The sequence below is a fragment of the Epinephelus lanceolatus genome, chromosome 7 (genome assembly GCF_041903045.1).
Source record: "Epinephelus lanceolatus isolate andai-2023 chromosome 7, ASM4190304v1, whole genome shotgun sequence".
Lineage (NCBI taxonomy): Eukaryota > Metazoa > Chordata > Actinopteri > Perciformes > Serranidae > Epinephelus > Epinephelus lanceolatus.
In genome coordinates, this window is record NC_135740.1 from 38723929 (window position 1) to 38750232 (window position 26304).

The 26304-nt window shown below is 40.1% G+C and overlaps 1 protein-coding gene across 2 annotated transcripts in view; it reads right to left on the reverse strand.

Annotated features, from left to right (window-relative positions):
* The window catches only part of fstl5 (follistatin-like 5), a 263518-nt gene that overhangs the window by 207664 nt on the left and 29550 nt on the right, over window positions 1-26304 (reverse strand). For both annotated transcript variants that reach the window (XM_033633126.2, XM_078169520.1), the window contains exons 2-3: window positions 17095-17236; window positions 7461-7491 (exon numbers count right to left, since the gene is read on the reverse strand). In XM_033633126.2, the coding sequence (XP_033489017.2) occupies window positions 7461-7491; window positions 17095-17236 (173 nt within the window). The remainder of the gene's footprint in view (window positions 1-7460; window positions 7492-17094; window positions 17237-26304) is intronic.

Here is a 26304-nt window from a genome sequence, read left to right on the forward strand (position 1 = left end):
TTCAAGAGGTAGTCACCTGAAATGGTTTTCCAACAGTCTTGAAGGAGTTCCCAGAGGTGTTTAGCACTTGTTGGCCCCTTTGCCTTCACTCTGCAGTCCAGCTCACCCCAAACCATCTCGATTGGGTTCAGGTCCGGTGACTGTGGAGGCCAGGTCATCTGCCGCAGCACTCCATCACTCTCCTTCTTGGTCAGATAGCCCTTACACAGCCTGGAGGTGTGTTTGGGGTCATTGTCCTGTTGAAAAATAAATGATTGTCCAACTAAACGCAAACCGGATGGGATGGCATGTCGCTGCAGGATGCTGTGGTAGCCATGCTGGTTCAGTGTGCCTTCAATTTTGAATAAATCCCCAACAGTGTCACCAGCAAAACACCCCCACACCATCACACCTCCTCCTCCATGCTTCACAGTGGGAACCAGGCATGTGGAATCCATCCGTTCACCTTTTCTGCGTCTCACAAAGACACGGCGGTTGGAACCAAAGATCTCAAATTTGGACTCATCAGACCAAAGCACAGATTTCCACTGGTCTAATGTCCATTCCTTGTGTTTCTTGGCCCAAACAAATCTCTTCTGCTTGTTGCCTCTCCTTAGCAGTGGTTTCCTAGCAGCTATTTGACCATGAAGGCCTGATTCACGCAGTCTCCTCTTAACAGTTGTTCTAGAGATGGGTCTGCTGCTAGAACTCTGTGTGGCATTCATCTGGTCTCTGATCTGAGCTGCTGTTAACTTGCGATTTCTGAGGCTGGTGACTCGGATGAACTTATCCTCAGAAGCAGAGGTGACTCTTGGTCTTCCTTTCCTGGGTCGGTCCTCATGTGTGCCAGTTTCGTTGTAGCGCTTGATGGTTTTTGCGACTCCACTTGGGGACACATTTAAAGTTTTTGCAATTTTCCGGACTGACTGACCTTCATTTCTTAAAGTAATGATGGCCACTCATTTTTCTTTAGTTAGCTGATTGGTTCTTGCCATAATATGAATTTTAACAGTTGTCCAATAGGGCTGTCAGCTGTGTATTAACCTGACTTCTGCACAACACAACTGATGGTCCCAACCCCATTGATAAAGCAAGAAATTCCACTAATTAACCCTGATAAGGCACACCTGTGAAGTGGAAACCATTTCAGGTGACTACCTCTTGAAGATCATGGAGAGAATGCCAAGAGTGTGCAAAGCAGTAATCAGAGCAAAGGGTGGCTATTTTGAAGAAACTAGAATATAAAACATGTTTTCAGTTATTTCACCTTTTTTTGTTAAGTACATAACTCCACATGTGTTCATTCATAGTTTTGATGCCTTCAGTGAGAATCTACAATGTAAATAGTCATGAAAATAAAGAAAACGCATTGAATGAGAAGGTGTGTCCAAACTTTTGGCCTGTACTGTACACCTGACCAGCATTAATATTTCTTTGTCTATTTATTGTTTTATTACTTGATGTTACTTTGATGATAATTGAATTAAATATACCTCATATTTGTGAAATGTTCTGCTGTTTAGTAAACTGCTGTCATGTTCTGACGATAAATAATAGTTTAAACCAGTGGTTCCCAAGTGGTCCAGCCACAGGGTCCAGATTTCTCCTTATCTATTAGTTCAATGTTCAAACAGTTTAATATATTCACTGTCATACTTGTGTTTGGCCATGTTGTCAAACTAGTTTGCTGTCTCTGTCAAGTACCTGTGCGTTAGTTACTCACTCTACAGCAAGAAGCGGCACTTCAAACATGCCAGAAATTCACTGTACTTAAAATTTAAGTGTGTTTTTTTTTTTTTTTTTTTTTTTTTACATACAAACTTGACACATTTGCATGGCACCAGCAGCCCACTTTTGAACCATGACCCACCAGCTGGGAACTATTGGTTTAACCCACATTTGACCATATGGTTTCTTCAACTTTCCCTCAGGAGCAAAATAAGCTTTTAAACTTGAAAGTAATCATGATTTGATATTTATCTGAAAAATCATTTATATCGACTGATGTAAAAAAAAATAAATAAATAAAAAATTGTGATAACATATTCAGCCTTATTGCCCAGCCCTGTTAGTCCACTGAATGTGAAATGTAAGCTTAAGTACAGTAGTATCTCAAGATGCCTAAAGTGTTTACATGTGTAGGTGACAGGGGAACAGTAAAGTTAAAAGCAGAAAAGAGGGATCAGAACAGAAGAGTCTGGCTCACAGCAAACAGCTAAGAAGATGGCAACCATGTCAAAAACCCCACTAAGTTGTGAACTGTATGCCCTGATCTTAAACTTCTTAAAAAATATTGTGCCAAGACTGAAACATACAAAAATTTGGACTATTTTACCTTCAGAACCACTGAAGTCAAAGAGCCTGAAGAAAAGTTGTTAAAAAGCAGCTGAAGTCAAGTTAATGTTAAACTGTCAGGAAACTAAGATGATATGCATAAAACATAATTGTGGTTTTATTCAAAAAGTATGAATAATTTCATCGTTTTCATCACCAAGTAAATAAAAATGATATTCATGTTACAGCTGCGGTGGAAAACAACAATATTGCAACAGTGTTCAAGATCAAATGTCACATCTGTGTAGTTGTTTCACCTCACTGTTGTTAGTATGGACTGAAAATGTCATCAGCCATCCAGCTGCAGTAATGTGATGAACACAAATACGTAATATATTGAAGTGATGAAGTTAGACTGATTTGGCACCGTCCACTGGACAGGTGTGACCCGACAAACCTCATCAGTCTCTCTCCAAAGTGGATTATGGAAAGCATCTCCAGGTATAGACAGTGTGCTATTTCAAGTGTTTCACCATGCTCCATCATACCTGGCAAGATTACTCTAACTGTGAGTCTTTTATCGTGAATTTAAGGTTTAAATATGTACTGGTTTTCACATTGTTTTAGTTAAGAGTAATGTACTGTTGTTAATCACAAATTGTAACAACCCTAATTACAAGGAACCTAGATTAAAACTTCTTCTTGAAGTCTTAACAAGCTTCTTTCACCCAATATACGCAGAACATAAACAAATTTGTCCTTCATTTAAAAAACAGGGGTTTGCAACACTGAACATGGTTCTGTAAACACCAGCAACAACAGTGGAGTCTCTCGTTTGCACACCATACTAGCAGATGTCATCCTTCATAACAGTGTTGCCACCGCTGATACTTTTTTTTTTACATGTAATGAGGAAGGTAAGATTATCTCACAAAGTTCCATCAGGTATTTCATATGGCTAAATCAGTCTATTTATTCCGCAAAATTGCATTTCACCAGCAGCCCAAGGTCTTGCTGCAGCCTGCATAACAAGCTCAGTTAGTGTGGCACACGCTCGTTCTGGGACTCCAATTACAGAGCATCCTGGAAACCGGCTGGCATTTGTCTGTCTTTGTCTCTACCGTGCTGACATTCAGTTAGAGTTTATAGGGCGCTGCATTCCCCCGATCTATAATTATTTTTTTGTTTTCCCATCCACACTAAATGTAGGAATATAATGTTCATCCATCCATTTTCTTAACTGCTTATCCTGTTTGGGGCTGCAGCACATATGAGGTGAAATAGTGGGTCGGGTTACTCCCTGGATGGGCTGCCAGTCTATCACAGGCCAAAGGAACATTAAAGTATAAGACAATTGAACGCATTCAGGAATGTATGTGTGTGAACAGGTTATCAACTGGTTGTGATTTCAAGGGAGAAAATTATGTTAAAGTCTGAGACAGGAAAATGTTTTAAAAAGATAAGTGACTTGTGGTTTTGCTTTAGGTTATGGACATGCAAGAAACCACTAAGTATAATGAATGAATGTATTCTGCAGGAGTTTTAAAACTCAGACTGAATCCGCACCTTTTCTTCACCAGGAATTCTTTTGCACCTTTCTGTAAACATTGACTGCATCACTGTATTCTGCTGAGCTGATTCTGTGTCTTCTCTCATTTTGGCTTGCTAGATGTCCATTGGAAATGTAGATGGTGACGTAGCTTGTAAAATTGAAGTTTTAACGCTAAATTGACCTCAGTTGTGTAATAATGAGAAGCCTCCAATGTACGGGGTGATGCTTGAATTATTTATGATTTTCTCTACAGTTCGCTTGCCTTCTCGTTATCGGGGCTGGAAATGAGTTTGCTGAAAACTGGCCAAAGTGAGATCTCCCCTCTCGGGCTTACAGAACATGGCGCATTAAAGTGAATCACAGCAGACAGCTGGGGCCGCCCTTTATGGTAATGCACCCTCTACAATTACTGCTTCGACCTTCCCTGCTGAAGAAAAATGGGGAGACGTCCATTTAGCGGCCCTTTCAAACACTTAGTGGCAGACATGTTGGGCAGCAGGATCACCTTTTGCCTGACATTGACTCTTGTTTAGAGGAGACAAAGAAGACATTAGAAAGGTGACAGGTTGACAGATGAGATGCATCTGTCAAACAGCAAGAGGACTGCAGCGCGTTAATGCGGCCACACCGCCCTGTGCTGCAGAGGTAGATGAAGCTGGTTGGGAATAAAGGTGCCAACTACAGCTCCAACTAATGGTTATCTCAATTACAGATAAATCTATCTATCAATTATTTTTTCAAAGTAAACAACAGTTTATAAAATAACAAATGGTGACACTGATCATCACAATTGTCCAGTGTCCAAAGAGACATTTTAAATTTTTTTATATATTAAATCAACAGCCAAAATTCAAAGATATTCAACTTTACAATGATAATAAATAAAGAAAACCCACTGGGAACCATGAAGAGGTGACTACTTGGAATATTTCTTGAAAACTAGTGTGAGTGGAGACACTCATTGTGGATATCAATTAGAGCTGAAATGATAATTCATCGTTTAAGTCATTTTTTTAGCAAAAGTTATTAAAGTTATTAAGTTATTAAAATAATGCAGTGGTCACTAGGATGGAAAAGATTTGTTGTGTTACCTTTCTTAGGTGGCACCAACCAACACCATATTTTGCAGATTGTCTTTGCTTTTAAGATATTCAAACCGCTTCTATATAATTGATGTTGCACTACCTTTCCTGTCAACGAGTTCCTCAGCTTTGGAGGATAACAAAGTTGACTTTCAGCACTTTAGATTAACAAGTTCTGTGGCTGTGTAAAATAAATGGGTGTGGATTAAGTGGAGACCGTAAGTTACGTTGTGTTCTGCTTGCTCAACAGGTGTTTGATAAATTGATTATACCGTCTCCCTTTTGTTGCACTTATGGATAATGAACACTGTTGTCAGTGACTCCATTAAAATATATATCCTACTGTCTGTTTAACTCCGTTCGCTGTGGGCTCTGCTCTGAGGTTATCCTGCTGTTACTCGTTTATTTCTACTGTATGATAGGCTGTTGGATCTATCCATATCAAGTAAAAATGTCAAAAACGTATTATTATCAACATAAATTTTATCTCAGTCCCCCGTCAAAGTTGTTTCATCGCCCAGACTTTGAACTGTTGGTTGAACAACATCAAACCTTTAAATATTCCAACCTGATTGACTGAAATTACTTGATAATTAAAATAGTTAGTTGCAATCCTTCACTCTCACAGTGGGAGTGCTTTGGTCTCACAGAAGAAAGTGTTCTTTTAGCAAAACAAAGCTCGGTCAGTGCAAAGTATGGGTGTATGAAAAGAACTGGATACAACTTTGGGGGCAAATTACCCAAATCTTCCATTACATTAGGACAACAGACCAAGTACACTACACACTACGCCAGCCAAGCAGCTAACTTCCGCCAGCCGTGCCAGCTACTTCCGGTTTAGCATGCTGCTAACTTGAATGGGAATAAAATTATTTAATCGTGCGTCTCTTTCAGACTTTCAAAATGTCATGGGACATAACGGATCAAATCCAGATAGCAACACAAGTCATTTCACGCTGTTGTGACACTCAAAAAAAAAATAAAAAATTCCATTGAATTACAGACTTTGCTTTCCCAGTGTAACTCTATGGGAAAAAGTATTTTTGGGTGTGAAGTATCATCAGTTAATAAAGTTATGGTTAGAGTGTGTGTTCTGATTTTTTTTTTTTTTTTTTTAGTTTGCTGAACCCTCAAAGCAGAAAATTATTTTTGAACTGCTCTTTTTGGTGTTAAAGGTAAATGTATCTTCCAAACCTCTAAACTGTCAAATATATTATATTCATTGACTTTTCATATATTGATATATGAAATCACAGTAGAACAATAACTACCTACTACTATGCTGCTGATGCTGATGCTCTATATTTCAGACTTTACATACTCCAGTATATTGCACCAAACCTCTATCAGTATCAACAGGAACATATTTTGTGCAACTACACAGCTGCAAAACTGACCCAAAACATGGTGTGACAACAGAACGTGGACATGCAGTATATCCCCCACAGCTTCATTTAAAAACCATTGTTGAGGTCTTATCTCTCCCCTGCTCCCTCTGGTTGACCATTACCCGTGCTGAAGTTGAAGAGATGATGTAATATTGATGTTGTGATGTCAAGCAGCTTGAGCCACAACAGTGTTTTCCACTATCTGCTGTTGTCATGACTCATACAATACAACGCACTACTCTGGCATCAAACAGTGTGCACCTCTACAAACTATTATTTGTCCACATGCATCAGTTGCTGGTGAAGTCCACTGTGAGAAACTTGCTTTATGCTTCTTAGATCCAGCGTTTAAAAGCACCTGGTTAAGTGAAAACCAGTAGAAATCACCACGGCAACTGTTTGCACCAGAGCATGGTAGGGGTGTAACGATACATCGATCCACATTGATACATTGATTCATTGATTAACGATCCAATTACATCGATGCAGAATGAAAACATTGATCCGTATCGTCATCTTAAAGATACACCTTTATTTTGAAATTCACATAGCACGTCTGTGTCACCATTTTAGTGAACAGGTCTATTTTTATTATTTTTTGGTACAGAAGAATACTGTTTTTCATTTAAATGCCTGATACCTGGAAGAGCTCAGAAATAAAATGGTCAAATCATATTCTAGTTGTTTTTGTGAGTTGATGTAAATGATTGTGTTTGATGGGCATATGATATTGTGTCATATCGATCGCAGGCTCCTGAATCAAATCGATATCGTATCGTGACAGACTTTGTGATATCGGCAAACATCGTATCGTCATGCAAACAATCAATATAATATCGTATCGTGATGAAGCTGGTGATTTACACCCCTAAAGCATGGTTGGTTGACTGTGTTTAAAAATGTGATTATGTGGTGAGATCTTCACGTTGAGCCAAACAAAGTGGTTGAAAGACGTCACACAATAGTGTGCCATGCTACTAATGGGTTTCCTAAAGCGGAGGTTTTTGTGAAAGGTGCACTATGTCCTTTACACAATGGGTAGCCCAGCAGATGTGCTTAAGCCATGCTGTCGCCTCCATCACACGACAACGCTACACCTAACCTGCATGATGTGTAACGCTGGTTGTGTAAATTGCATGTCATAGGACAGAGAGAAAGAGGAAGGAATGAGAAATGGAAACTCACCCTTTATCCTCAAGCTCTCAGGGACGCCATCCTGCAGGAACAACAAAAAAAGAAAAATGAGAGGCTATCAGAGTCACAGTAAACCACAAGTTCATCGACGTGTTTCCATTTAGCCGAGTGAGTGAGATCTGTGGTGCCTGTACCATTGAAATTAAATTCTATAGACCACTTAATACATTGGCCATCTCTCTTTACAAACACTTGAGTGTTCAATTGAGATTATATGTCAGTGCAGCCATGACATTAACGTCCAAGAATTTCTCTCTTACTGAAAGAACTTGTCTGACACACTGTCGTGTCGCCTGTTTGAATGGCAATCAATGATGCACTGATAAGTCAGACATTAATGTGCCATTATGTTAAGTGGTAATTTTCCTTACTTACATGGACAATGATAAACCTTTTAAGTGGTAACCCATATCATGTCACCTCCACTATGATTTTATTTTGTCCATCAAGGGAAGACAATTTTATTTCTACAGGACATTTCATTCACAAAGACAATTCAAAGGGCTTTACATAATACATTAAAAAGCATTTAGAAGTTCAGAAAAACAACATAAAATCACCAAAATGCAAATAAAAGGCACAGAAACCTTTTAAAAGGAAATGGAAAAAGAAAACAAGGACATAAACGCAGCATTGAAGGATAAGGTAGTTTATAATGAGTATTTAAGGTTCAGTCAAAGGGAGTAATTACGCATTAAGGATATTTACAACACATTCTTACCCATAACTTGTCAAACACTGATGCCTTGTCAGTGGCCGTATGCACCCAACAATGGTGTTCTGGGCACCCCTCTACCATCAGTTTTAGACCATCAGGGCAAGCATCTAAGTGTCTGTTTGTTACACGCATAATGTCTTTTCACAATAAACGTTCATGTTCACAGGAAATGCATAGTTTCTGCTTGTTACATGCATAGTCTATTTTCAAAATAAGCTTCCAACACAGGTTAACTTAGTTTCTAGGTGTACTTCGTAACGTTCAGGCAGCAAAAGCACTTGGTTAGGATCAGAGAAAAAAGCAGTTTGGGTTAGAATAAGTGTATTTGCTACTGACGTAACGTAAAGTGACTTATGTCCAGAGTTGAAAATTAGCACCAACCACCAAATGTTGGTAAAATATGCAAGAGGCCGCTGGATTTGCTTCACTCACTGGCATCAGAAGCTAGGGGCCAATGACCAAGCATTGTTGTTGACAAGTTTTTGGTGAAAAAGGGTTAAAATTTTTAGGATCTATCTCAAGGATATTTAATTATTCCTTACTTAATCTTTTTCTCCCTCCAATTAGAAGTTACACTGTTCCTCACTCCTATTTTATCATAGAAATTTATGGACCTGATGTTGCTCTGCTGTTTTCCAACATGAGTGTTGCCTTTCGACTCTAACTCGTTCTTTCTATCTTTCTGCCTCTCTTTGTCTTTCCTGGTGTCTAAGATCGGATGTCCATATATGCCTCTTGAGGTGTCTTGGATCACTTGAACAATTCTGCAGTATATCCTCACTCACAGCAAATCAGAACATAACTGTATTTGAAAAAAAGAGTGAAATCATTCAAACCTAGTGCAGAGAGACATAAAGAAGAGCAAAAATCTATGACCCCTTGAGTAGGTGCACTATAAAATCAGCTGCATTTAGAGCATGCATAGTGATGATGGTTGTAGAAAATGCTGTTATCAGGACTACTACTCTGAGTAGTCTGCTGCTCTCCACAAAACCATGAATACGAAAGAAAGAGGCATAAATATTTGATTTCTCTACAGTGAAATCTGCATAGCTCATCCTTCTCGTTCTTGTACAGAAAATTCAGCCTCTCTATCTACCAGCTCGAGCACAGTGGTGTTATGGAGAAGATGCATTATGCAACAGGTCTACAGTCAATAATGAAGAGTGGTCCATGACTACCTACTGAAAATAGCAGATTACCCAATTCCTGTGTTTGCACAGTGAATATGCATATTGTGTAGTTTCTTACTAAAATATGCTTGATTTGATTCTAAGTCAATTAATAAAGCATGTGAATACATTTAAAGTATTTTACACACATATGGACACATGTATCAAAAGATCTCCCTGGTTAAAAATTAATTTTGACCACAATACTAATTCAGCTCAACCCAATGTTTGATTACTACACTGTGTATCATTGTCAGTGATTCTGTCTGTGCCATTTTATCCTTCTGATACTTCCCTGAAGATCTTTCTGAGTCTGTACACTTACATTAATATCTGTTGTTGCTAATGAGGCTGTTTCAATTAGATTTCTGTCAATCTATTCATCAATTCATCGACTTTTCACGTTAGCACGAAAATGAGTACAAAGATTAATAGTGGTTGTATGTGTTTGGAATCAACCCCTTCATATTCAGAGTAAAAGTTAAAATACAACTATTTCAAAATGCCCCCCACTCTCTCCTATCTGTGCAAAGTTTGTCACTAAAGAGATGTTTTCACATTCCTCTGTTTGGGAAGGAGATATCTGTGCAAAAAATCTGCGATTTAAACATGCCCCGGGCAAGCTAGATTGTGTAAGTCACAAATTCAAAAAAGCCAATCGCTGTCTAATATGCAAATGCCAGCAAAGAAACTTGAAACCTCCAGGTCAGAGTGGACTTATTACACCTAATATAAAAAGCTCAGCTAGACAGAATGAAACTTTTTTGGCTGACAAAGTTTGAAGACAAGTGAAAAATGGCCTAGCAAAAAAAAAAAACGAGCTCCTCTGTCTGAGGAGGCAAAGAAGAGCAAAAAGGAGAGTGATAAAAGAAGAGGAAAAACAAGAGTAAACCTCAGTCAGGCGTTCAAGAGATGGAGGGCGCTCAGTGACCAAAGAGGCTTCAAAACCGATGTCCAGCTAGCTTTCTTTCTAATGGATCAGTAAGTAACACGGCTAAATGTTAGCTAGACGAAAGAGGACAGTACTGTACTGGCTGCTAGTTCATTCCTAGCTGGCCAGCAACCAGGGACCGGGTAGCGAGTGTTGGTCGGCTGACATCCTCGTTGCCATTCTACGGCAGCCCTCAGACAGTGATACTCCCCTCCCTTCCTTCTGTTCTCTTCTCATGGAGGCAGCTATCACCCAGCTAAGTTACACCCAGCTAAGTGAACACTGAACTTTGTTTCCCATTCAATTTGAGCTCCAACCGGCCGCATCATTTCCATACGGTACCATTTATTCTAGAATCGGGACTGTTTACATGTGCATATTGGTATAATTCCACTGTGTCTACTGTTGTTTGAACTGATACTGTACATATTGGTATAATTTACTGTGAGTTGTTTGTGCTGGTACTGTGCATTCTGGTGTAATTATTTGCATTACTATTTGTTTTTTCTTCAGATGAATCTGATAATTGTTGCTCGGTCTCTTTACTCATTTATTTAGTAGGAGGGAGTGTCCACACACCCTCTCGTTCTACATAGAGGTATACCGGTGGCTTTACAGCCTACATTTTATTTAATTTAGAGAGTCTAATAGGGTCATATTATTGATTATTTCTGATCTCCACAGTCAAAAACGAATCCTGTCTGTTGCCTCTTTAAAGGTATATCGTCACCGTGTTCCTTTTCCTGAACCTAACCACAGTACCTTTTCGTTACATACTTTAAGTCATTTGTGGGGCCCTAATTCATAGGATACCATGCAAACTGATCTGTGTGTATTTATCGTAGGACATAATTTGAACCACTGTATAAAGATACATTGAACAAGCTTATAAACAACATCAATAAATAAAACTACCCATACCATTCTGATACATCTGTTATTCGCCGATTGCACAACTCCAATGTCTATGGAAAGCTGCAGCGACCACTCCAAGCTGTTTGCGGCTGTTTGATTCTGCAGCAAAGTGAGGCCAAACTAAAAATAAGAAATAGTTTAACTTTTTAAAGTAAATTGCATCCAGAGATACCAGCCAATCAGTAAACAAAGTCCTGTGACTGCTGTGACATGATGACGTTTGGTAGAAACTATTTCTTCCTGCCTGAAACATATGACACGCCTCCCAACTACAGAAAAAAGTCATTACTGTGGCAAGCCCCACTTCACCACTGCTTGGTGTGTTTTCAGGGTAATGCTAGCCATCCTGATGCACACTGCTCTTTCATCAGTCAATCTAAGCAGCGGTGGTGGGCAAGGTGCAAGGCTGGATTCTGAATTTCTTAGTGAGTAAGTGTGCTTCCAGCCCCTTTTCAGATGTATATATTTTTTACTGTCTATGTGGGAAAACCATATTATATAAAATTTTAATCATAGCATAGTATTTTTACAGACTTTAAAACATGTCTGGAGGGGAACCTTAACAATGGATTACTTTATTTTCTGGAAAAATGTCATCTAGTGTATAACCAGCTTTACTGTCATCTTATTAATTTGATTTTAAAAATGAGTTAAAGTCTACAGGTAACCAAAATACCTAAAAGACAACCAAATTAAACATCATGATCTGGTAAACAGTCGTCCCTGCAGTCATCTTTCTGGATGTTTTACAAAACACTGCTGACTTGCGACACAGTAGGCCCAAATCACAAAAAGCACCTGTGGCTCTCTGACATTCTTCGTACCCCTCTGGAGGAGGTGACATTTGGAATTGCACTAGGTAGGGAAGATATCAAATGGGGCTTATTTGCATATGGCAGACAGTGTTCACACTTCATTTGTTTGAAGAGAGTGATTTCCCCAGGGCCGCTGGCAGGCCTGTCTCTGCTGCCCTCAGACTCTGGGGACGTTGAAGCACCCAGCTGTACAACCCGTGGCTCATCTGCCCCTGTCACAGCTAGCTGGCTGACCGCCCACATCTCTCTCTCTCGCTCTGTGACTTTATCTCTCAACCCCCCCCTCACTCCACCTACGCCCCCCTTCTCCTTCTCCTCTCCTCCTGCTTCACATCTCACATTCCTCACTCCTCCACACCATCAACTTCCAAGTGCACTTCAACTTGAAACATATAACTGCAAATTGCAACACACCTGTATGACAAGTGAGTAGAATTTACAGTAGAATGCCCCAAGCAAGGCTGAATCTATCTTTTAGTTCAGACCAATAGTGCTGGGTGAAAAACAACACAGCTCCCTCATTCACTTCAATGTGACAGTGGGAAAGCAAAGGTGCTGATGCAGACGGCTCTGGACAAAAAAAAAAACGCAAGGCACCTGGCAAAAACGTTTAACCTGGCTCAGCTTGTGCTGCGGTTGATCTGCAACCTCATCTGGCGACAAACTGCACGGGAAAAAACAAAAACATTAAGGCATATTCCGACTAGATTACTGTGTAATGTGAACACTGTCATTTCACTGTTTATCTCACAATCGGTATAAAAGGAGGATACATAATTATTTACTCCATGATAACTCTCCAGAGTTGTAAAATCCTTCCTCACAGACTACCTTAGTGTTTTGTTTTTTTTTTTTTATCAAACTCAGAGTCTTTATCAGACAAAAAATGGAGATCAAAACACTGCATCAATTACACACATTTTGGGAGCTTTGAAAAATCAAGGTGCTGCTCCTTTTCCTTTGTATGCTGTTTTTCATCTAGCACCTGTACCCGATTGGAGCTGTGCGCACACAATCCATCTTCTTTACCTGTGGCAACACGCCCACACTCAAGTGATCCCTCTCCTTTTTTTTTAACAAAGCAGAAGTCATTATATCATTAATAAGTAACAACTACAATAAATAACCAGCCACACAGCAACAAAGATAAGCATGCAGCAGGACAGACTTTAAAAACAGAGTTTAACACCAGCATGGACATCGACATCTTGTTATTGTTATAGCAGATTGGCTCCATACGGCGTCTGCTTCCTCGGCCCCTGTGGAGACTTTACAGAAGCTGGTTACCTCAGCCTCAGGCTGGCTGCCATTTGAAAGTAGACAGCTCATCAAGATGAGTGACAAGGGCTGGGGCTAAAACTGACCAGCTGAGGAGGAGGAGGAGGGTGGAAATCATACTGACAGTAGTCACATTTAAGACAAACACTGTCTATTAGAGCTTAAAAGGTGCAGTCTGTGATTCTACTCTGACACATATTTTGTCAAATTCAGTGAATATCTCCTCTCGCTAGCTGGACCAAGCCACACAACACTATTCCAGCCAATCTGCAACAGGGGGCACCGGTGCTCGTGTACAGAATAAAGAAAAGGCCGTGGATGTTAAAAGAGCAACAGCCGTGGGAGCAAGAGGGACGGTAAAACGAAGCTTCTGAGGAAGCACTGACCGGAGTGGTGTATTTGTTTGAGTGACAAGTTCAATTATCAACAATCTTTCCCCAGAATCGTCGACCCCACCTTCAACTAAACCTACCGCACATCATCTTATGAATTTTATTCTTGTTATTTCTCCTATTCCCTGTCTCTTTATCTCAATCTCATTTGCCCAACCCCCCTCCCGCTCTTTCTCCCTCTCTCTGCTTATCCCCTGTTAATCTAGATTTGCCATGTGGCCAAGCCAGTGCTGGATGGATGGGGCTTTGCACACAGTTGTCCTTGCCTCCATTTTGTTTGTCCTGACATAACAGCTTGATGTCAGAGTGACAAACTCTCAGAAACTGTCCCTGGTGCAAGTCTGGCCACTGTTCAACAAATTTCACAAATTACACGTCACTTCATCACTCTTGCAGTGAAACTCTTTATGAAAAGAGCTTAAGTGAAATAACACTATGTAAAATAAACTCACCCTGTAATAGAGGCTTGACAACATTAACTCTGAGTGGTATTCCCATTACAATCAATTATAATTAGGACTGGATTCTAGTGGCCAGGATCTGTGTCCTATTCCTGACCCCCTGTGGAGGATTTCACAGTGAATTTCTGAAACAATACCATGGGAATTATGGGTAGAGCATGTGACCAGCTGTTTATGGCCGAGTGCCTCCTGGTGATTGAAGTCTTTGTGAGGAAAGCATATAAAGGTCGTATCCGATCCCGTTACCCTTGTCAAACACTGTCCTTCAAAGCGAAGGAAAAGGCATAGCATTAACACGGCCACTGATGTATCGCAGCTTGTGGCAGGGGGCTCAAAGGACACTCAGTACCTTTCTCTGAATGTGCAGATTATGTCAGTTAGAAAAATTATTATATTATCATGTTCTATTAATGATGAATGTGAGAGAAATTTAATCAAAAATGTGATGCAAGCTAGGTTTTGAAAAAGCTTTAATTGCTATAAGTTTGTAAGTAGAGACTTTTAGTGCCAACAAATGTTGAGCTGAGAGCAACGTTCTGAAACTTGGGATTACTTTTCTACAATCGGTGGATATCTCATTTCGAAGCAACTGTTCTTTAACACCGCTCACTCAACTGTATTGACAAGTGGATGACCTGTGTCTCTCTGCAATCTAGCCAGCAGCGGAGAAAATTCTCTAAGCAACGAAAAGGCCGATGACATATTTGGGAAAAAGGGCCTGCAATGTGGCCATTTTTCACCAAAGGGCCGTAAATTTCCACAGCCTCTCCTGACAGGCGGATAGATGAGCGGAGTTTACCTCTGTCCTCTCACAGGATGAATTGTAATGGTATGCAGATGCTGTAATGACATTCCTCTGCGATGTAATCACAGCGCCAGGCACATTAATTTCATTGGAGTGGAAAAGCACATACATCATTTTTGTAGCTTCTCGTCAAATTCTCACTACATGTGGACGTACATTAGTTTAATTATTAAAGTCACTCTGGTTCCAAAGCAGGCCAATAAGAAGAGAAACTAGTAAGTTTCAACACAAGATCATATACTGTTTGGTACAGTAAAGCACTATTTACGACACCTTCAAAATGTGCCATTGGTTGAACTAAACCTAATTTAAGAGGGTATGCATGCTTCATTCAAATGACATGGCAATACAATAAAAAGCACACAGTGCAATCTCAGTGCAGTACAACAGAGAATAATGTGAAAGCAGGGATACCTAAGATTGCATGGGGGGAAAAAAGATAAAAGCATCAGTACAGGAAAGTGGGAAAAAAAAGTGGGGAAAAAAATGCAAAGCAAATTGTGAAGTCAACACAAGTAGAGATACCTCCAAGATATGTGTCTCAGTGTTTTTATATTACCACCGTACTCTAAAATAAAGTTCTGGTAATAGGACACTTCCCTACCTAGATCAGTTACACTTATTGATATCTAAGAGCTCAATCTATCCCCAAAATCCAATACCTACAGGTGAGTACACAGGCTAAGGAAAGCCACATTATATCCCCGTTACAAGATGAAACTGTGAGGCTCTGAAATCTAGAAAGCTTATTTTTCCTTGCCTTTGTTTCCTTGCCTTCATGCAGGATCTAGGAGCTGTGGTCCAAAGTATTAACACAACAATGGTGCAGTGCTGCACTGTACATAGAGGTGCAGTTAAGAAAACAGTGATCTGGTTCTTTAAGAGAGAAATCCAGCACTGTCCAGGCAGGGGTGGACGTTGGATCGTTTGCCTCTTTCTTACAGTATAAAGCATCCCACTCTGGCAGAAGTGCTATCTCTGCACTTTACTTAGATCATATTACAGGATTTTTGGGTATTGAAGTTTAAATCTCTTCACTTCCTTCACACACACACACAATTTCCAGAGTAGCTGTGGCTAGAAAGAAGCAGAACTCTTGCATAGCTGATAGCTGCGGTCTCCGTGTTTAGAAAGCATCTCTCTGAATAAATCTTGCTCTAAAGGTCAAAATGTGTTTGACCATTGTGTCGATTTAACAGCTTTGCATCGCTCCCGGCTCCTCACTCAACTCTGATACAGTCCAATAACGTTCCTACCATCTGTTTCCTCTGTATCGCTCTCCGTCTTCCTCGCTTTCTAACCACCTCTTAACCCACCCACCCTTTGGTACCACTATCTTTGCCTTTCATTCCCATGCAGAGTGACTAAAGCTGTCTGGGACAAATTTTAAATGCAATATTTAGTCTGAAGATGACAGACTGCCTTGAAGTAAAAGCAAACATAACAAATGTTCTTTATTGTCCCTGCTAATTTTTATCTTGGATTGAATAGAGTGGAGATGTGTTTACCAGGGAACATAACAGCAAAGGGGGCTTATGGGAAATGTGTACTAAGGGACCACAATCCGACTAATGCCTCTTGACAAAACACTTTGCTTTCCTCAAGTCCCCCTCTGCCAAAACAGTCAATTTCAATCCCAGTCTGGCTCTAATTGATCCATCTCTGCTACTCTGGTGTTTTGGAATTGAATAAGAGAAAAAACAGACTATGCTACTAGTTTAGAGGAAAATAAATGTAACTTGTTCCTTCAGATGCAGCCAAAGCGATTAATAAAAGAAGCTGATTTTGCTTGTGGGGCCTGCCCTGTATCGCTAAGTCAATAAGCATTAAATTACATCTTTTACTTTAAATGTTCAGCTAAAATGACATGCGACCATCCTCACTTCATTCAAAGCTCGTCTTCATCTTTGCTCAGCTGTGCCTCGCATAAATCCGATGTTGTCTTTGAAAAGACAGTCCCCTGGCACAGAGGGAGGGATAATGATTCATCAAGTATTTTTCAGTGGGCAGACAAACAACAACAACAGGAGAGTCATCTGATGGAGGAAGAAAGCGCCACTGTAATTAGTTTCATACTTGGCAAAAGCACATACTCCTCTTGTTACAGACAGCAAATGAAAAAAGGCTTCGATCAATACCTTGTGTCGAAATCTCACGACTGGTCGATAGAGCGGCGACCTGAATCCCTCCTTGTTGGGTCTCCCGTTGGCGCCGAGCACAGCGAGCCCCAACAGTAAAATTGCCGCCGACCACCATCTGGCTGTCTTCATTGGTCTTTTCCTGTCAAAAACCAAACAAGAAAGGTGAGTGCTCTTCTCCAACACTCTGGAGGTTCAATACTGGTTAGCCAAGACAATACATCAAGTCTGCCGTAATTAGTGTAGACAATGGGAAGCGCAAAACTGTCGCTGGTTTAAACTAAAGCTATCAATACGTGCCCCACACTCGGCAAGGAGATTAGATCTCCTTTTGAATCAATTAGGGGAAATAGACGTCATGAGAAAATCAAGATAAAGAAGACAAAGAGCCAATATATTAAGGCAATTAAAGTGAGGGCTTTGGATTAATTAGTCTGAGTGTCAAAGTCAAGCAACTGTGATGTGGCAGAGAGATGATATCGCAAACAGTTTCCTCACACCCTCACAGAGATGCAGGCCAAATACATTTATTTAAGCGAGAGAGAATATTCACTTTTCACCTCCGATATAACTGCATTTTAATAATTTATTGCGGTGTATAAAAACGAGTTTGACCTTTGCATAGCATGAATTAAACAAAACAGTGTTTGTGGGGGGGAAAAAAAACATGACCCGAAAGAATCTGTGTCCCAGAAACAGCAACGTTCAAGGAAGTAAAATCACAGGAAATACATGGATAGACTTTAGCCACTGCTCTCAAATTGCCTAACCCAATGTAACACACAAAATACACAAACACATGCACACAAGATTTATGTTAAAAATCTGCTGTGTTTGTTCCTTCTTATTTTCATCCCTCGTCTTTATCTGCATTTATGCCCTCAGTTCTTTGAGCAGCACAAAATCCCCTTTGTTAGAAGAGCTTTATAAATAAATTTGACTCGACTTGACTTGTTGATTTTCATAGGCAAACACTGAGCTGTACTTTCTAAGCCGTGTCAAGCCACCAGTGTCTGCTCATCATCCTCCAGCAGAGGAGATGACTGACAGCAGGATTGTGACCCCGCTTCCTTGTTCTTCTGGAGTGACACAGAGTCAGACAACAATGGCACTGTTGTGGCAGCTCTGTGGGCCCACATGCTATTCACTGGAGGTCAGGAGGTTGTGCCGGCAGAGCAGTGTGTCGCTTTGATGTGCCGGACGTACAGGGAACATTGAAACTTTATTTTCGTGACTTTATGTGACTTTTATTGCTTTCTTGAGCTGTCTGACACCTGCAGATTTTCTGCACAACTTCTGCTTTGAAACTTCATCCCTTTATTTTGGTTTTTCGAAAACTTGGCCTGTGCACTGTATGGGATTCATGCTGACGGAGATTTAAACTTTCAATTACAAGAACAAACATCAACAGCTGGGGTGTGCATATAATTGTCTGCCAGCTTCAACACCCATTTTCCAGACTTTATGCTTAACTTTTGGAGACACTGGCATTTTAAAATCTATGTTCTTTGTCAAAAAAATTTGATAAAATTACACCCACCACCAGCCCACCTGCGGTACCAACCCACCCACCTTGCCCCATTAAATTTACAGAAATATTAAAGTCACACTGTCACAACTGAGACAAACCAAACAGCTAATTAGAGCATATATTCAAAGGAAATATCTACAAAGAAACTACAGTACATGTTATATGCAACATACTGGCATTATGAGTCTGCTTTAAGCCTTGGTCTTTACCTATTTTCCTTCAGAACAAAGCCTTAAGCACTTAAAGATGAAATGTCTCATCATGCCAGTCCCTGACTCCCGTCTCTGTCTCTGAAGTTGGGAGGGGGCATTGAAAGTGCCTTGATAATCCAGTGGGCAGGGAGTTTCTATTCCAAACTATGAGTCTAGAAATTCAAAAGATCTCTGAACCCAGCAAAGTAATTGTTAAAACGCTCTTAATGATCAACAGCCTTACCAACCCCCTGCAGACATATTATGGTCGTTCTGTGCTATGGGGCAGTAAAAATCGTACTTATTGCCTCTTTAATGTGATCATATTCATTCTCTATGCACTTCTAAACTCTCCAGATCCAGGTAGAAACCCTGCCTGTAGCTGCTGCTGCTCCACTTCTCTGCTAACACAGTCTTTGAGCCACACTAGGTGGATTACCATATCTGCAAGCACAATCAATCAACTTCTTTGCGGCGTCCCAGTGTTAAATGGGTTATTAATGGACTAAGTTTTGCAGGATGCTGTGTCAGAGACAGAGACATATGCACAGTTTTAAGAAGTTTAACTGTATCACACAGCGGAGTTTGTCGCTGATGAAAGCTGAAGTGTTTGGGGCTACATTATCTGCTCAGATTCAACCAAATGTTTCAAAACTCATTGGATGATGCTTCACAGTGCAGTTGGACAATGACCTGAAGCATACTGCAAAAGCAACCAAAGACATTTTTAAGGCAAAGAAGTGGAATGTTCTGCAATGGCCAAGTCATATCATCTGACCTGAATCCAACTGTGCATGCGTTTCTCTTGCTGAAGCCAAAACTGAGGGCAAAACACCCAAAACACAAGCAGGAAGTGCAGACGGCTGCAGTAAAGGGCTGGCAGAGCATCACCAGGGAAGAAACCCAGCATCTGATGATGCCTATGTGTCCAACACTTCAGGCAGTCATTGACTGTAAAGGATTTGCAACCAAGTATTAAAACTGACTGTTTAACCGATGATTATGTTAGTTTGTCCAAATACTTATGAGCCCTTAAAGTTGGGGGACTGTGTGAAGAAATGGTTGTAATTCCTTCACGGTTCATACTACATTTTTGAAAAAACCCTTAAATGAAAGCTGAGAGTCTGCACTTTAAGCAGGTATTCATTGTTTCATTTAAAACCCATTGTGGTGGTGTACAGAGCCAAAATGACGACAACTGTATCATTGTCCAAATAATTATGGACCTAACTGTATATAGGAGGGAAGCAAAAGTGAAGGCAAACATTGAACATAGGAAAAACTGCCTTGCCCTGCAAATATTTATACTAAATAGCTAACACTCAGTCAGTAATGCTGTTAAAGAGTTTTGCGTTTTAGCCTCAAAATCCCCATAAAGCTCATAAAGCTGAATCAATACCTCTCTAAATTATTAACAAAAACTACAGTATGACCTTCATAAATGTAGAATTTACTGCAGAATCTACTGCATTAGTTTAAGCTAGGTATACCTAATAAACTGGAAATTGAGTGTATTATTTATTCACATACTTCATCCAAGGTGAAACTGAGGCTACAAGTAAGGTTTTCCTAATAAAAGCCTAAAAGCAAAACACAGATTTATATTGGAAAAAGTGAGATAGCTTTTAGTGCAAATGGTCCTTAATTCAACTGACATCAACTCTAGTGTGAGCATGTCATATATACTTGTAAATACAAGTCCCTGTGTGTGAGGGTAAGAGTGTATGTTTGTGTAAACAGTCCAAGTCTTATTTATGTGACTTTAAAGAAGAGGAGACAGAGACAGCCTGGAAGTTTTTTCTGGACCCCCTCAGGAAGCGTCACCATAACTTTGGCTCGTCGTTTTAAATTCCCCGGAGCACGTCTAAGCTTTGGCATTGACTTTCAAATGAAGACTACCTATTTCCCACTATGTACACAATGCATCATGTCTTGACAAGCTCAGAGCCACTCTTCTCCAACCCCCCCATCTGTCTCATTCAGCAGATTTTTGCCAGTCAATGCACTGAGCGAGTATAACAACAGAAATGTCCATAAGCCTCCATAGACACTATGTTTGTGTGTAAGTATCACCTGACTGCAACATACTAGGCATTAGCTGGGTGTGAATAAATGCAGACATTGTAATTTACTATCAACTGTCACGCATGTTTGGTAAGCCTGGAACATAATTAATACATGCCATACATTTTCCTGACATTATGCCCCCCAAGGACCTTAATTCAGGAATCCTCCACTCCCATGTGACTATTGCTAGTCAGCTTGGACTAATTCTGACTTACTGCTGATAACTCTCCAATTTACAGCTTCCTAATTACAGTCAGCCCATCTCAAATATAATTAAACAAATTCTGAATTCTGAATATGGCTGACACTCCACTGGGAGCACTGAGTTTCTTCTATTTTTCAGTTAAGAGCACTTTAAGACAGTGGACAGTACAGTGGAGCTCGTGATTTCTAAACAAGGCTGAGAACATATAGTTTCAACAATCGGAACGACATATGGCACCAGTTTAGATACTTCAGCCTTTTGCAAAAGGGCGAGAAACCTTGTAGTAGATGATTTAGCAACAACAGCCAAACCTCCCCTCAAGCATCTGTTTTGCACTGCTAGCTACCATATCATCTTCAAAGTTTCTCACAACAAAGAAAGACTTTTGCTTATTTCTCACTAAAGTGAAAAAACAGACCTGAGCCAGAAGTGTAACTGTATAATCCTAAGAACCAATATCATATAATACTGTAGGTGTCAGGAAAGGTTACAGACTCAAATCTCCAAACTAGCAAGAACAATCTTAATTCTCACTTGACAATGTCTGTTTAGATGCACTTGAACAAAACATCACAATTACCCTTAACATTTTTAAGTAGAACACACCTGCTCAGGAAATTACAGTGTAGCGCAGCAATATAGAGAAGTGTCCAATCTGCACAAACAGAGGCTGAAAACACTCACACTGTTTTTCCAAAATAAGACTCTGATGGCTGGTGCACTGACCTTTGTGCACACAGTAGGTAACAAATTGCAAATTAAGAATGAAATTCATACTCCTAAACCAGAGGTTCCCAACATTTGGCTTGTGACATCCTACAAATAAAATGTTTATTTGTGACAAGGGATTTTGTGATATACTGGTATTGTCAATACCAGGGTGTCTACAGGTATCGGATAGTTAAATTTAATTCCTTTTAAGACCCTTTCAAGACACCTTTTAACCAAATTTAGGAGAGATTTTTGGACGGATCGTGTTTAACTTATTTAAGCATTCTAGGTAAGCATTGCAGGAAAGTACTATGCATGTAGTCTTTTGCTGAGGTAAGTGTTATGTAGGAATATGGTTATTATAGTAAGTGAAGTTAATCTACATTTTCCCAACAGGTAAGTGCAAGTATGAAGTTAGACTCACAAGTCAGTCTTTAGACGCTTTGCTTAACTAAGGACTGATGTCTTTCTCTCTGATTTTGTGTTTAGATGGGCGAATACAATTTCAGAGTTTAAAAAAAATCCCTACGTTGCTAAACCAATAGTAAATCTGCAGGGCGGTCCATCGGTGGCTCGCTGAACTCTTGTGCTTGTAAACATGGTCCCACTAGAAACACATGTAGCGGTACAAAATGGCTCAGCCGCGCTCGCAGAGAACGCCGTCAAAGTTAGCGGATGTCTGTCGCGTTTGCGGTGACACATTCTCACCAACTAAAAGAAACAAACATAATCTTTTACAAGGCCATGATTCATCTGTCCGGCCGGACTATAGAGGGAATCGCCTTGTTGTTTACAAATACTTCCGGGTAGAAAACCAGCAGAGCTTGTTTGTAAAGTCTGTAAACACAATGATTGAACAAACATTACTATTTCTGTGTGCATGTTTAGCTGGGCTAACCATTAGCTGTTTGTCCTGTTAGCCGTTAGCGGTGTCTGTAATAGGTAAAAACTCATTAAACGGTCCGTGAAAAAAATATTTTTTCCAGCGGATATCTTAGTTACAACGTGATTGAGCTAGCAAAGCAGTTTTGTGTTGCTATGTGTGGTATTTATTCAGTTTTGGGAAATCACGATGTCTAGAAAGCATCAGTGGCTGCAGCTGACAGGGACAGCTAACACTAGCAGCAAAGCTAACAACAGGACGTCATCTGTTAAAAGCCTCCCGTTGTCGGATACAACATGAAACTACTCCAGTTAGCTCAATCATGTTGTAACTAAGACATCCGCTGGAAAAAATATTTTCTTCACGGATGAGCACACATTTGATAAAACGGAGTTAAAATCTCTCAGCATCCATTTTCAAGCTCTCCATGTGTTTGTTTCCTTGCGGACGAGAAAAGGGGGAGCGCACGTTTCCAAGAAGGCGTGTCCTTTTCAAAAATGCAAGAGGCGTTGCTTTGTTGCCGGCCGTTTTCGCCAGTGTGTTAAACACACTTTAGAAAGGAGTGTCCCCAGACTATCAGAAGGCGGAGATCTCTGATTGTCTGGTGGCGAGACTAGTATGAAGTAAAATACCTGTATTATAGTTTTTTAAAGATTTGTAACATTAGAAATGTGGACTTCTACAAAGGAAAACTTCACTCAATTTCACAAAAAGGAATTTAAAAAATGATAAATGAAATAAGCTAAAATGTTTGCAGCAGTTAAGACCTCACAAAGTCCAGTTTAAGACTATTTAATGACTTTTAAGGCCATTTTATGACTGTAGGATCTGCAGACACCCTGACGACCTGTGATATTTGAAAAAGAAATACCGATATTAATACATATATTAATATTGTGTAAATAATCCAGCGCCTCTTAAAAACATTACTGTTTCTAGGGTTGGGTCGGTTCTCGGTAATACCAATTCGGTCCGGTACTCCGTCTTGGACCGGGTTTTATTTTTTGAGACCGACCGGACCGCATACTCGGGCAGAACGTACGCGGAGTGGACGCTGCGGAGGTCCGCCCGGTAAAAGTGGCCGTCCGCAAGCCCTGTGCACGCAAAGCATGACCGCGCGGACTCCGCTCCGCGCACCAGTGTCACACAAAAGACTGTTCGGCATGTATTTTTCACATCGCGGGGATTTTTCACGGACATTTTTACACGTAGTCCGCTCCGCTTATAGTACGCCCGAGTCTGTGAGCACCTGTGTCTGCCTCTTCACCAAGCGCATAGCAAGCAGGAGAGAGAGGGGGGTGGGGCGGGGACTGAGCTAGGAGGTGCAAGTGCGCATGCGCCTACTGTAGCCTGGAGTTTGTTTAATAGTGACGGGGAGTCGATAATGGCGAACAATTTAGTCTCGACGAAATCAAAGAATGCGCCACTATGGCAACACTTTGGCTTTGAGCCAGACGAAGGAGGCAACCCTTGATTGCACTGATTGAGTAAGCTGCAAAATTTATTTGTAAGGAATAAAAGAAACAACTTGTTACTGTCACTCTGTTGTCCTAAGGTCGTTTTTTATTTTAAATGAGTCAATTGCGCCCCCAAGTGGTGAAAATCCGGTATTACCGACTTGATGCAGTTTTTTTTTTTTACAAAAACCGGACCGTTTTTTTTTTTTCCTCATACCGACCCAACCCTAACTGTTTCTTTCAGTTCTCGCTTTGTCTTCCTCCCCTGAACCCTGTCTGGTTGCCTTTTCACTATCTACGAAGTGTAACTGCTCTTTTTGTACGCTTTTGTATAGTCATAGTTAGAGACTGTCTGTCCGCCTATCAACATTCATATTTTAAGAGTAATTAATTTGGAAAACAAACCCAAAAAGGGCAGAACGCACAACAAACAAAGATAAAGATGTATTTGAATGACAGCATTTTTTTTCAAAATGTCTATAGATTTCACAATAATATTGTTATTATGAACTCTTTTTGCCACAACAAACGTGTAGTGACTATCTGATACTGTGCCAGCCCTACCTGTGACCCCTTGGTTTCATATTTCTACTGGACTTGACTAGTTTTACCAAAGAGTCATTCAGTTTAACTATTCACCACTTTTCAGTGCCCTGAATGAGTCAAATTAGCCAGTTATTTACAATAAAAAAACATGTCTAAAAAGTAAAACTAAGTGTGTGCATACATGTTTTTTCTGTTATTCATCTTAACAACCCTCAGAATTATCTTGTGCTGTTCACTGAGGTTTGAAAGCTTTTGCCTCGCTCAGTTCAGTAACAAGAACATGCTGTGTGCAGTTCAAAGACACTACATGATTTTTTTTCAGTTAAAGTAAAACTATTCAATCTAGTTCTATTGCTGAACACATGCAAGGTTGCCATGCTTTCAACTCCCTTAAGTTTCCAATTAGTTGTTCAGCTGGAAACAGCAGAGCACTGTGGTTGTACTGCACACGTCCCCAGCGTCAATGGGGTAAACATCTATGGATTAAGGACAGGGAAGTGCTGAAAAAAACATGCATCCTCTTAAAACTGACTATGGCCAAACATTACACTGAAACACTGAATCATTCTGGTAATTTAATTACTGGAATTATTCAGTATGTTAGATGTTGTATTTCAGAACATATTTTGAAAGCTTTTCATTCACTGTATTTAGGATATACCAGTTAATATTTTCTGTGTCTGGGTGTCACATCTTTCAAGTGCTAGATATCCTATTTATGAGATTTACAAGGTCACACTCCTGCCACATTAGCTTATCTTATTTCTATTCTTATGCTGCCACAAAACAAACCGATGACAGATAGAACAGAAAGGCATCACAGAAAATGCTGCTTGAGCTTCCCCAGCTGATAATTTAAAAATCAAACCCTGTTCTGCAGGGTAGACAATTTTCTTTAAACCAATATTAGCCTATTCTGAATGGTGTCTTTAAATGCCATTTTTGCAAAGTGTGTTTGAAACCTGTCAAGTGTTGAAATGACATCTGAAGCTTCATTCATCATTTTCCTGTGGCAGCAACTTTTCAGCACTTTGGCAGGTGTATCCTTTTTTTCCTATAGTATAAAGTGCAAAGTGTCAAAGGAGGAAAAAATAACTACTTTTCCCCCCCATGCATTCACTGTTATTTATCCACTTTGCTGAGCATGCATGCGTTTTTTCTGCAATCACCCTGCTTCAAAGTCAGCCAGTCTTGCATATTTACTCCAGGGAGCGGTCCAGTACAGTCGGACGTGTTGTGCAGCTGAGCTGCTTACCAAAGCTCAACAGTTCCACTGTCATATGACAGAAGACAAGGTTATGTTAACTCACCATGACCAATGAGATTTTTTAATAATTCTACATAAACATAGTATGACCTCTGAAGAAATGAGAAAACCAAAGCATTACATTTAGATCAACGTTGATAATATAATGGTGTCTATCATCAGATAAAACCTCAAGTCTGGATGGTAACTGACACAACTGCTATCCTCAAACATACAAGTTTCCTCTATTATCGATGAGTCAAAAATACAAATAACTTTTTGAAAACACAAATAAACCATAGCCCATTTTCTAATGATGCTGGCAATGTCAATATAAGCTATTGCTTGGATAAGTGTGGTAACATTGTGTGCT